The sequence below is a fragment of the Pleuronectes platessa genome, chromosome 18, assembly GCF_947347685.1.
Source record: "Pleuronectes platessa chromosome 18, fPlePla1.1, whole genome shotgun sequence".
Taxonomy (NCBI): Eukaryota; Metazoa; Chordata; class Actinopteri; order Pleuronectiformes; family Pleuronectidae; genus Pleuronectes; species Pleuronectes platessa.
Genome location: NC_070643.1, coordinates 10,399,770 through 10,412,117, shown reverse-complemented (window position 1 = coordinate 10,412,117; position 12,348 = coordinate 10,399,770). Strand labels below are relative to the sequence as shown.

General features: G+C 46.7%; 1 protein-coding gene across 1 annotated transcript; it reads right to left on the bottom strand.

Moving 5' to 3' along the window:
* Positions 1-531: 531 nt before the first annotated feature.
* On the bottom strand, positions 532-3,757 carry tril (TLR4 interactor with leucine-rich repeats). Its single transcript, XM_053446943.1, has one exon. It carries the CDS (start codon positions 3,542-3,544, stop codon positions 1,133-1,135), a length of 2,412 nt encoding a protein of 803 aa, XP_053302918.1. The 5' UTR covers positions 3,545-3,757; the 3' UTR covers positions 532-1,132.
* Between the last annotated feature and the right edge of the window lie 8,591 nt (positions 3,758-12,348).

Below are 12,348 nucleotides of genomic sequence, written 5' to 3'. Positions count from 1 at the left end.
TCTACTCAAACAAAAGGGACTCCTTAATTATTGCCAGATCTCATCTTGACACGCATACAAAAGCATGGATGCACAAACACACACATAGACACACTGACACACACACACACACACACACACACACACACACACACACACACACACACACACACACACAGTGCATTGTATCCCTAACACACTGGTTTCCCTCTGACATCCTAAATATCAGCTGCACAGGAAGAAAATCTTATTTTTTTAAAGAACACAAAATAAAGTAAGTTAACACTAATGCATCATGAAAAAAAGAACATTACCTTACTAGCAAACATAAAGGGAGCTCAACACAACTTGGAGTTCAAGAGGTTGATTTAAATAATCCTTGTGTATAACTGTATTTTTCTTATGAATGTATAAAGAGAGAGGGTGCTCTATATATTCCTCTATTTCAGGAAATATAATCCCCTTGTTATCAGTGGATTAGGTATTTGAAAGCCATGCATACAGAATGTTACAGCATTGAATCATTCATTAACACTCAAATGACAAAATCAATCACATTGTTGGGAATTTTACTTCTTCATGTAATGCACAACGATACAAACTTTCATATAAAAGTATAAAACATGATAGATGTGACACAAAACCAAAGTGTTTTCCTCTCCTGCCAACCAGCAGCCATCATTACATACTGTAAAAAATATGAGACAATAAGATGTCTATGAACTCAACATTAGCACCATAGTTGAAATCAGTGGTCCCGTCATTCACGCGCACACACTTACACTCAAAAACACATTTAGGAAAAGCCACAGGTGTGAGGAAGGGAAAGAGGGACAAAAAGGCACGCAGCAGGATGAGGAAGTCGGAGGGATTGGACTTCCTCTGGTGTCTGAGAAGGCCCTCATGAGCTCAGCTGTTTAGCAGTTGTCTTGTGGTTCCATTGAGAAACCCAATTTCAAAAATTGTGGGATTACTGAATTGATTTGTTCACAGCCACAAGCACACATACTGCGTCGACTGAGAGGAATTCTATTTTCTGCATTTTAAACACTCAAATTGTGGCACAGAGTTTGTATTGATCTAGTCAGAGAATCTCTGCATGTCACTGTCCCTGCGAGCGCCGCTGCTGTCCATAAAGCGGTCACAAGGGAACTCAATGAGATCCCCCCTCCTCCAGTGGTGCGAGTCGGGCCGGACGACTGCTCTGGTAGCAGGTGAAGTCGGCGGACACGGAGGCAGAGGCCACAGTGGGACGGAACGGCCGCCTGGTGGAGTACATGTGGCGCACGTGCACGGCCGACTTCCTCCTTTGCAGCCTCCTCTTCAAGCACCGCCCCAGCCAGACCCCGCCGATGACCAGCAGCAGAACCGCGTTCCCGGCTAACGTCGCCACTGTCACCAGCTGGAGGTCAGAGGTCAGCGTGCGGTCCCGAGCGAGCGCCTTGGGGAGAGTGACCAGCCCGGCGCAGTGGTCCCGAGGGGCGACCTGGCACACAGATCCGCTGACCACTCCTTCCACGCAGACGATGTAGGTCAAATCTGAGATGAGTTCTCGAAGGGTTACAGAGCGAGCTGTGCCGCGGGCGTAGACATAACGGGGGAAACGATCTGTAGCACCGAACCGGTCAAACAGAATGCGATAGTGGATTTCTTCCAGGCCCGGCCCAGCTCCTGGTGTGTAGGGGTGATGGTCCCTTGTGGTCCAGAACACACTGACAGTACTGGATGTCACATGATCCACTGAGACGTTAGTGATAAAATGGCGGTTGAACACACATGGATCGGTGATGAGGGGCAGAGCCTCCTTCTGACCGGACCTCAGAAGATCAAACTTCTCTCCTGACTGCTCAGGAGAAGTTGTGCTGTTGGAATCAGAGTCGTTCCTGTGACCTGGTGGGGAAATGGCCGGTGGATCCGTTCTGGAAATGACGTTGGACCTTCGTCTCCCTTTGGCGCGTTTCCCAGCTGCCTCTCCGGCAGGTCGTGACCTTGGACCGGGTGACTCCTTTGGTTTCTTTGTCTGCAGTGAGGAGGAGGTTTCGGCCACCTCCGGACCCCCCTGGTCTCCCTGGATCCCCACCTCTTCCTGTCCCACTCTTTTCCATTTTTCAGCTTCTTTCTGCACTATCACCCCATCCCTGTTCGCCTGTCTTAAATCGACACCTTCTGTCTCCTCCAGCTGACCTCCTCCACCTCTCTCTTCTTGCTTCATTGTATCTGTAATCTCTTTCCCCTCCAATTTTACCACTACACCCCCTCCCCGGCTCTCCTCAGGCCCACCTTGGCTCGTGCACAAGTTGGTCCAGTTTCCGAGGGGCTCCAGCTGGGAGCTGTTCACATAGTCCAGATATTTCCCCCTGAGAGTTGCAGGGTGATGACACTGCACAGAGACAGTCAACAATTTGCCCTGAGAGTGCGCAGCAGTCATCCATCTCTTCAACTCCTCCAGGCGACAGTCGCACGTCCAGTTGTTGCCATGGAGATCCAGGTCGTAAAGCACGTTGTTGAGGGCGAAAATGTCCCCAGACAGACTGGTGAGGAAGTTGCTCTTCAGCTTCAGCACCTTTAGGTGTTGGAGTTGAGAAAACGACAAAGGGTCCACGCTGGAGATCCGGTTGCGGCTGAAGTCGAGCTCCTCGATGCGCTCCAGAGGGTCCAGGAGACCGGCGGGGATTTCCTCCAGCTCGTTGCCATCAATCAGGAGCTCTCTGAGGCTCGACAGCCCCGTCAGAGCCCCGCCGTCCAGGCGAGAGATCCTGTTGTTGCTCAGGGACAGCTTGGACAGCTTGTTCAGGTTCTGGAAGACGTGGTTTCCAACGTATTGGATTTCATTCTCAGACAGCAGCAGCGTTGTCAGGGCTTTGAGTTGGGAAAAAGTGAGGGCATTACGCACGGCTGACTGCTTGTTGCGCGCCAGGTTTAGAAAGCGCAGGTTGGTGAGTTTGGAGAAAGCGTTTCTGTGAATGTGCTGTAGCTGGTTGGATTCCAGATGGAGATAATGCAGACTGGTCAAACTTTTAAAAACAGAGTCCTGCAGTGCTTCTATTGAGTTGCCATCCAGGCGCAATTTAACGAGACTCTCCAAATTGCCAAAGAGCTCCGGTGTAATGTTCTTAATCTGATTATTATTCCCGTAGAGGATAGTTAATTTCTTTAAGGGCTGTAAAATCCCGGCAGGTACACTTGATAAGAGATTATGTCCCAAATACAGCTCCTCTAGCTTGGAGAGTTTCTCAAACGCCTTTTGGTGAATTGTTTGGATTTGATTGAACTGTAGGTTTAACCTCACCAGGTCACTGTACCGTGTGAAGTCGAAGGCAGAGATGTTGGTGATGAAGTTTCCCCCGAGGCTGAAGATCAGCACCTCCTCGGGCGCACGCGTGCCTGGTTTGGGCACGCTGCGCAGCCCGCGGTTGGTGCACATGAGGTGCTGCGGCTGCTGGCAGTCGCAGCGCTCCGGACAGAAGCTTGTCGCCGCCGAGGAAGATTTGAAGCCATCGAGCGACAGCAGGAAAAAACATATCCCTGCCAGTAAAGGACCGGTATCCATTCTCATTCTCTCCATGCTCTTCAGGTGCAGTCGCCCCTCTCCTCTCTCAAGCCGGACACCATAATCCACTTGTTGATTGGAAAAGTGGAGAGACCGATGATGTATTGATCAGACGCGCGGCTCCATCAGTGATCAGCATCATGTTATATAGAGCGAATTAATTTGCGCAGCGCTGCGATGTTGTCTGAAGAAACACTCAGCTCCCCAGTAAAGAGTCCGTCCCCCCAAGTGGTCATCTGCAGCGCATTACAGTGCAGAGCGTGCTCTCACGCACACACTCACGCGCGCACACACAGAGTGTAGTCCCTCCTCTGCAACTTTGCGACCCAGCCAAAAGCAGATGTGCCCAAGCCTTTACGCACGAGATCCAAACTTTTGCGCGTGCACGCATGTAATCAAACACACACGCACGCACCAACCTCCCGGCAAGCACACACATACAAACGTTTTTGTATCTCTCATTGTGGAGAGCCTAATCAAAATATTATCCCTAAACTTAACCATGCTACATCCTAACCACAATTTACATATCACCCCTTAAACAGGACCGATTCGTGACAAATGCATGCCTAACCCTAACCTCGGTCGAGGAGGGTCCATGCAAGTTTAGTGTTAATGCAGGGAAAGTTTTTAAATAGGTCACAAAAACAAGTTCACACATACACACTAGAGTCCACAGAATGAGAGAGGGGGAGAGAGAAAGAGATTGAGAAACCCTCTGACCGATTTTTGTGCGCGCCCCCGCCGCCGCCAGGGGTCTGAGATCTGGATCAGATCCCTGGTATGGACAAAGCAGACTGGAAGATTTTTTTCCTTCCCACGGAATCCCAAGGGAACCCCTAAGTCTTAGATTCCCTCACAGGAGCGGGTGCGCACAGAGCAAAGCAGTCGCTCATAACATACGCTCGACAAAAACGCTTCAGTTCATCTCGTCATTGGTTTTGATAGTGTGTGAAAAATGATTCATAAAGGAGAACAGCTATATATATCCTGCAACCCAGAGGACATCCTGTCTGCCCGGTAGAGACACTGCACACACAGAGTACAGTAAAGCAAATCCACACATCAACAGCCCAGCATGCACTGCACTCTGTACAGTAGGAACGCAACCATTACGCATGCTTAACCGTAATTAACCATTTCTCTCATTAAGGCGCCCTGGCTATGTTGCAGGACTCCATAAGGAGCACAGATGGTTCACATTTGTGGATGAGGAATTCGAGTCGTCAAGTGTGTGTTGAGACTGACGAGGAGAGGTGCCAAATCTGAGTTAAAGATCTCCTTCATGAAAGGGGGGGGGGGGGGGGGGTGGGGGGGGGTGGGTAAAACGCAGGGTGATACTGAAGAATGGAGCTGGGCTATTGTACATGAATGTTCCTGTTACAGTCCACTAGTCTGAGAAGCATTTAGAGTTCCTGCCAAGACATCTGCACATTTAGAGCACATGAGGTATAGAGTCGCCCTCTAACACAGAGTGTGAATCAGTGGTTCCTGAACGGTCTGGTGTACCCCCACAGTCTGCATCCACACCACCCGTCAGGTTTTCCATAATTTATTTGATTGGATTATTTTTCTACCATGCAATTGAATCGTCAGTGCAATTAATTTGGTTCACGTTTGCAAACTTGTGGCAGATGTATGTTTCAACCATCCATTCACACTTTTAGCTAAATATTTCAACTGTTCATCCTTCGTGTATCAATTTTTTCTTTTTATATTCATTACTCAAGCTTCTCTGTTCACTTTCTGACTTGTCTCACTCTGAACTGCATCATATTCATGTCTATAGAGGTTTGGCAATCAGGGGAGGAATATGCAGCAGTCAAATAAGCATGTATCAAGCATGTATCAACTCCTTCAGAGGCTGCATTTGAATGTTTGAATGCTCCCTTCAAATGCGTCCTTCCATTCCTGAGCAACGTGGCGAACCGTTTTCAACGGGGTATTGGTGCCGGCAAGTTTTGAGACATAGCACACTTCTATTCAACTGAACCGCTAATAGTACACATCTAACCAAGGGGCATTCAAACTTTTTGAGCGTGTCTAACTTTCGCTCTGTTGCACGGCAACAGCAATAAGAGCAGGAATGGCCGGTGACTCAGATCACGGAAAGCCTCTGTTCACCAGACGGTCTCATTGCTGTTCGGCCTTCGTGGTCTACATGGCACATGAAGGAGAGGGTCTACGTGGAGGTAAATGGACCGTGTCCCCTGAAGTCCCCTGAAGGACGGAGCCTTGAATGGAGACACAGATAAATTCTCTACCACAAACACACACACAAATGCTCAAAGACACTCCCAATCACCATGGAGATTTTAAGTGATACAATGGTTACCAGAGTTTCTCTAATGCCCAACTGCTGTAGCTCAGTGCATTTTCTGCACAGAGCACAAAAGCAAAAAGAAGGCGCTCCCCGATTGGCCTCATTCACATGCATATCTGCTGGTAGACATCATAGTCACTGCATTAAGGCTCTGTATGAGCGAATCTCTGAGAAAAAAGAAGGGCAGACAGAAATGCAACCCTTGGGAAGCCCCCTCACTCACTCTCTCTCTCTCTCTCCTCTCTCTCTCTCTCTCTCTCTCTCTCTCTCTCTCTCTCTCTCTCTCTCTCTCTCTCTCTCTCTCTCTCTCTCTCTCTCTCTCTCTCCTCTCTCTCTCTCTCTCTCTCTCTCTCTCTCTCTCTTCTCTCTCTCTCTCTCTCTCTCTGAGGTCATTTCCCGTCTGACTATGTCTCTATAGTATTGCTGAACACCCCCCCACACACACACACCTCCAGTCCTTCAAATCCCCCCCCCCCCCCCCCCCCCCCCTCTATCTGCGGAACACACACATTGAGAAAACACTCAGAGATCTGGCCCCAGACACAGTGGGACCGGTCCAGTTGTTTTAATGGCAGTCGCCTGGTCTGTGTCAGAGTTGAGAAGGGATACTCAAAGAGATTGCTTCAGCGTAGATCGGCTTTCACTGCAGCATCAGAAACGATCTGAGATGAAGTTTAATGTCCAGTGGGAAACGGACAGATAAGGATGAAATACGGAGACATTGTGAGACAAAGTAAAACCACCTGAGGAGAGATCAGAGGAGCCAGGGAAGAGAGGAGTGCAGCGTAACACCGATGTTGACTCTGTTGTGTGTGAGGGGAAAGGCGTCCTGGACTTGACCCAGATTCACAAAGACTTTGGCACAAAAGGCAGCGACGAGGACCTCGCAGAGAGCAGTCTGCCACTGTGCCTGCTCACAATGAAGGCTGCAGTCTGGTTTCACAAGCCCATCTTTTCATCACCCCTCTGGCTCTCAGTGCCTCTCAGGGCCTCTCACTGTCCAATCAACTGGCCATATGACATTTCAGTCACTCAGCAGAGTGAGAGCAGGCAAGTGTGCGAATGTGTGTGTTTGTGTGTGCATGGGAAACCCAACTCCATCCGGGGAAGGAGAGGGAGAGAGACAGAAAGGCTTGTAAATCTGCCTGCACCTGAGTGTGCCTGTTTCCTGTGACTGACAAAAGTGTGTGTGTGTGTGTGTGTGTGTGTGTGTGTGTAAATGAGCTGATGCTGCAACATAAGAAGGTCCTCTTGGTGGGCCATATCCAAGTCGTCTCTCTCACAAAGAATAATATACACGGGTTGTATTCCATAAACTGTACACAGAAAGCAGCTGAATACATTTATTATTTCCATTTTGTGACATACACTATACAGTTCAAAAGGAGATAATGGGCTTTTAGTATTTCCACATGTATTAAAATGTGGAGGATTATTATTGGGCACTATGGCATTTACTGATAACACAGATAATAAAGGTGCAAGGAGGAAAGACTGGGAAAGACCAAGCATGTTCTCTAAGTGTTTGTGTGGGTTTTCTCCAGGTACACAGTCCAAAGACATGCAGACCGGAGTTAGGTTCAATGGAATCTCTAAATTGGGGTACACTGCACTTAAGGTACTAGCCACCTAAGGCAGTGTTTTCATGTTCGAGTCCCATCTGGGGTGAATATTTTAAGGTGTGTCCCATAGATTGGAATCAATAATCTATGTCAGCTGTAGCTGGCTCCAGGCTCCATGTGACCTGCAAAGGATGAAAGGTAAGATTAGGGATAAGATCCTGGTTTGGGTTGAAATAAACCCTTTCACCACATTAACCTGAAAGCCCCAAAGGCAAATTTCTTCCATTCACACACTCAATTAAAATGGCAGCGAGCTAATATAGAACACTCATAAGGGAATGGGACATTCAGCCGAACAAAAAGGAAAACTTAATTTGCTGATGATGACGACATGACCTGGTCGAAAGCTCCACAACAAGTGACTAAGTGGAATTTGAGTGTACATGAATAAATTAATTTAATTGGTGATTTAAACCAACAGATAGAAAGCAGTCACAGTCATACTGATGTTGTACTGGAGTTGAAAGAAGCAAGGAGCAGCCCAGACACATATGATGATGCTGCTTAGATTAATACATTAACAATTAAATATATTGTGAATGAATGAGAACATTTTTTATGATGAGGTACTCTTCAGTGTTGATATTTTTGAATGCAAAACTTTTTGTTCAGATTAAACAAACAAGATAAAACCTGTTTGCGAACTTTGAAGTTGCTGCAAAGAGTGAGGCTTGCTGTTTCCCTCTGTACGCAGGACTTAAGCACACTAAGCTAACTGACTGCCAGTTCATATTTATTGTACAGAAAAAACAGTGGTATTCATCTTATGCATTGATTTTCAAACACTTAAATTAAATGAATACCTTTCAAAGTAAAGAGCAAGGTTAAAGTTCTCCAAGTTACCATGCCATGTCAGATAATGCCCCCAAATAGAATTTTAGCATGTAACATACATGTACACAATTACACACAGGACTACAAAAAGCACATATGACACAGGGGCTGACACTCTTTACGAGGTCATTAATCATGTTTACCACACATGCAGACATACAAAAATGCAAACTCAACATGCCTCGCAGAGTATAGGGACTAATGAGCCTCACACAGAGTCACAATCTTGCAGGAAGTTGTGCTTGTGGGAACATGTGCATCCCATTGTACCTCAGAGTGCAGGGATCGCTTCGGCTTCACAATTCCCTGCGGGCCCTGTAACGGGCTTCACATAGACGATCCTTGTGTGACATATCCTGGTAATACAACACTGCAGGAAACTAGCATGTATCTGGGGCTTATCATAGTAATCGGTGTAAAAGGATGGGCTGTAATGAATAAAGATGTGCGGCAGATTTGCTCAAATTAGCCCGCCATCTGCAAGCGCTCTTATCAACAGGAAATACATCAAACAAATAACAGACTGTCCCTGTGTGTGCGTGGTAGGGTCGGAAATTGTGCGTGGATACATTTGTTCATGCAGTACTGTATTGTAATTTACTTAAGCATGTTAATAATCATGTATATGTCTATGTGTGAGCTACTTGATGTGTTCTGTATGAATCAATGTGCTGGGATGAAGGCATGGGGACAAAGCAAAAGGAAGGAAAGACGGAATTAGGAGGTGGGATTGTGTGTGTGTGTGTGTGTGTGTGTGTGTGTGTGTGTGTGTGTGTGTTTTGGGGGGGTGGCAGTTTACATGAGCAACAGCTGCTGGAATCATTAAGTGCTTTAGCTAGAGCTGGGAATCATGGACCTAGCCCATGCTTGCAGACATTAGCTGTGTGTGTGTGTGTGTGTGTGTATGTTTGTGAGTGCATGAGTGAGTGTGTTTATACACTTAGAGCGAGATGAGGAAAGAGACTCTATCCCCTCCGTGCAACATATGTGTGCAGCTGCACTGACATGCCGCTGTGAGCAGAGATAGAAGACACTCTCTGTCACTGTATATGTCATGCAGGAGATGCTGCCACAGTTATGGTGCACCTCAATGAATAGTACTGAGTGAGAAAAAATAAGCGGAGGGAACACCTGGGCCCCATGCCTGCAACCCTCCACATTCCCAGTGCTCCCCTGCTCCACTCGCCCAGCTGGTTCCCATCTCAGGAGGGTGGGGGGAAGGAGGGCGAGCGGGAGGAAAAAGTGTGGAGGCGACAGAGGCCATTTGCAGAAACTGAAAGACTGCTCTATGGTGAAAAAGATTGCAACAATCACAGTGAAATCAGAGCTTAAGCGCGCGCCACAAACAGCTGGCACTCTGAAAATGCCCCATGGACCAAATGGCTTATTACCACAACACAAACCCATCGCGCAATGTGGGAAATGCATTTCTCAAACATTCCTTTCTGCTTTGGGAGCGCTGCAGCCTCTCTCGCCCCGACCTCCAGGGGTCACGTTTTGTCTCTGAGACCAATATGTCGAGCAAGTCAGGAGGGTGGGAGTGGGGTGAGGGAGGAACGAAGAAGTTTGGGGGTTGCTGTGGACCATGTGAGGGTCAAGACTGGAGGAAACAGCGCGAGGAAAAAGTGGAGGGGAGGTACTTGACATCTGGAAAAAATTAGAGAGTATAATGTGGACCAGTTGAAAGGGTGGAGAGCCGGGAGGGGGAGATAGACGAATAAGGACATTAGTGTAAAGGATAGCATGTGTGTGTACGTGTGTATGAGGGCAATGCTTTGATCTACTCTGTCTGATAGAAACTCCACTTGCACATAATCAGCCTCAATCACATAATGACACTTAGAGAATGTAGGGCCTTAAGATCTAAAGATCACTGGGCTGCACTGAAGATAGCGCTCATACTCTGGAACACAGACTCCCTGTGATAGGCTCTGCAGGGCTGCACAAAAACATGAAAGTGAGCTCACAAATGCACATATGCACATGATCTGTAGATTAGCATGACTCACTCTAGCACAATGCTCAGAGAGTCGCAAACAAGAGAACAGAAATGTGGGTCATTAGAAGAAAAAAGTCGTCAGTCATAGAGAGCTGAGACATCTGATATGCAGCTGTCTACTCAGTCCCCCACACCGTTTAGCTGCCATGCAACATCGCCCTCTGCAGACACACAGCTTTATAGCATATGGGGGCAGCAGTATAGTATTATTGTAATTGAGTGCTGGTCCCTATCTTCGAAACTAAATTTGTTTTTTCTTTACCAAAGCAGTCAACTGCACCTCAGCCCCAGACCCCACAGGGACCCATACCACTCCAGGTTGATTCTGTGTCATTAACTGTAGTAATTCAATGAATTGCAAATGGCTCTATGGATGACAATACCAATAAATCAGTCGGTCCATTTGGGTTCACATTGAAATATTTGAAGAACTACTGGATGGATTGCCAGGGACATATATACAGAAATGAATGATGACCAGAGGATCTAACACTTATCTCCCCGGGAATCCCCCCTTCTGCTTTTAAGGCCTTTGTTATCCCAGCACATATTGTAATAAAATAAAATTGTGTTTAGTCAGATTTACAAATGCAAATGACAGAACACTAACTGAAAAACGTACATAATTCAGAGCGAAAGAGAAAAGAAGGGTTAGGACGGGCCATGATAACTTTTGGGAACAGCGCCCCCTAGTGGGTCAATCCAGCCCAGGATCATAGGTCAGGCTCAGTTACAGATACAGAGCAAAGGCTATCAGAGTCCTGCACTCTTAAGGGCAATTAACACTAAAAGAGCTCCACTATTAGAAGGGTGTTGTCTCCGTTGATTATTCCTTCCTTGCAGTAATAGTCTGATTATGCCGTGCGCGTACGTAAGCAAATTACAGACTTTATGATGCAGCGCAAAATAATAATAAAAAAGCCTCTGTTAAACAAAGGTCCACATTAGCTGGCTGATAGCCACACTCTTTGAATTTGCAGCAAGCCGCTCAGTATGCTGAAACCACTTCTAACCTATAGAGGACACTGTCAGACAATCTGCTCACACTGTATGTAGTGTATGTGTGTGTGTGGTGTGAGTGACAGAAAGCTGACAAGGGATATAAATAACTCGGCTGTCATACACAGACATAAAAGTGTATGGATTGTCTTTGATGTCATTGTTTTGCTTGTGACTTTCTCAAAGTATCATTTAAAATCATCTAAAATAAGATTTAAGGTGGGCTATTAATACAAAAATATTTGAAAGTCTGCCTCAGTGTACAGTGAGTGTTGTGAGTGATGTATTTTTAGTTTTTCCACCTCACTGTATCCATATACGTTTAGACAGGCGTGTTTCAGACTGTGCATCTCTGTTGTCAGGTATGCAAGGGTGTGTTCCCCTTGTGCAGGTAATGAGGCAAGTACATTAAGTCCAATGGTTTTGACAATGAACAGATTTGTGTTGGGAAATCAATAACAATCTGCTTTTCCTCTTAGTACCACTTCCATTATCAGACGATCATACGTCAGCAGTCAACGTTCAGTTGGTTTTAATCAGTCCTGACGCAGTGGACCAACATTCCTTCAAAACACTGCCATTAGTTTTCTTGGTTCTTGGTTGCTGGACACACCCCGGCTCTGACTCTTCCTTTCCAGAGACGTTTTTCCCCCTCTCATTCTTATGTTTTCCCTTCCCTCTGTTGCCATAGAAATAAGCCCAGACAGGAAGTGACAACCTCATGCCCATGCAAAGGAGGAAATTTGCTTTGTTGGGTAAACAAATCCGAAGCATGAAGGTGGATTGGAACGCTGCAAGGATAATAGAGGTGCACTGACCGAGCAGGGAAGAATACACAAGGAGAAGGACTTTGTCGGGGAGAGACAGACGTTGAGTGGAAACACACAAACACATGCTCATGGCTCACCCACATGCTTGTTCCGCCTTGTTGCAATCACACAACTTCTCGCACTTACTCATCGCTTCAGACAACAATCAGCACTTGTTGGTAAAGACATCTTTTGCAACCAGGGTTACTGAGAAAGGCACAAGACTTCGCGCC

Bases quoted from the DNA above. Each gene is read 5' to 3' on its own strand.
- tril (XM_053446943.1), bottom strand. From the start codon at position 3,544: ATGGAGAGAATGAGAATGGATACCGGTCCTTTACTGGCAGGGATATGT.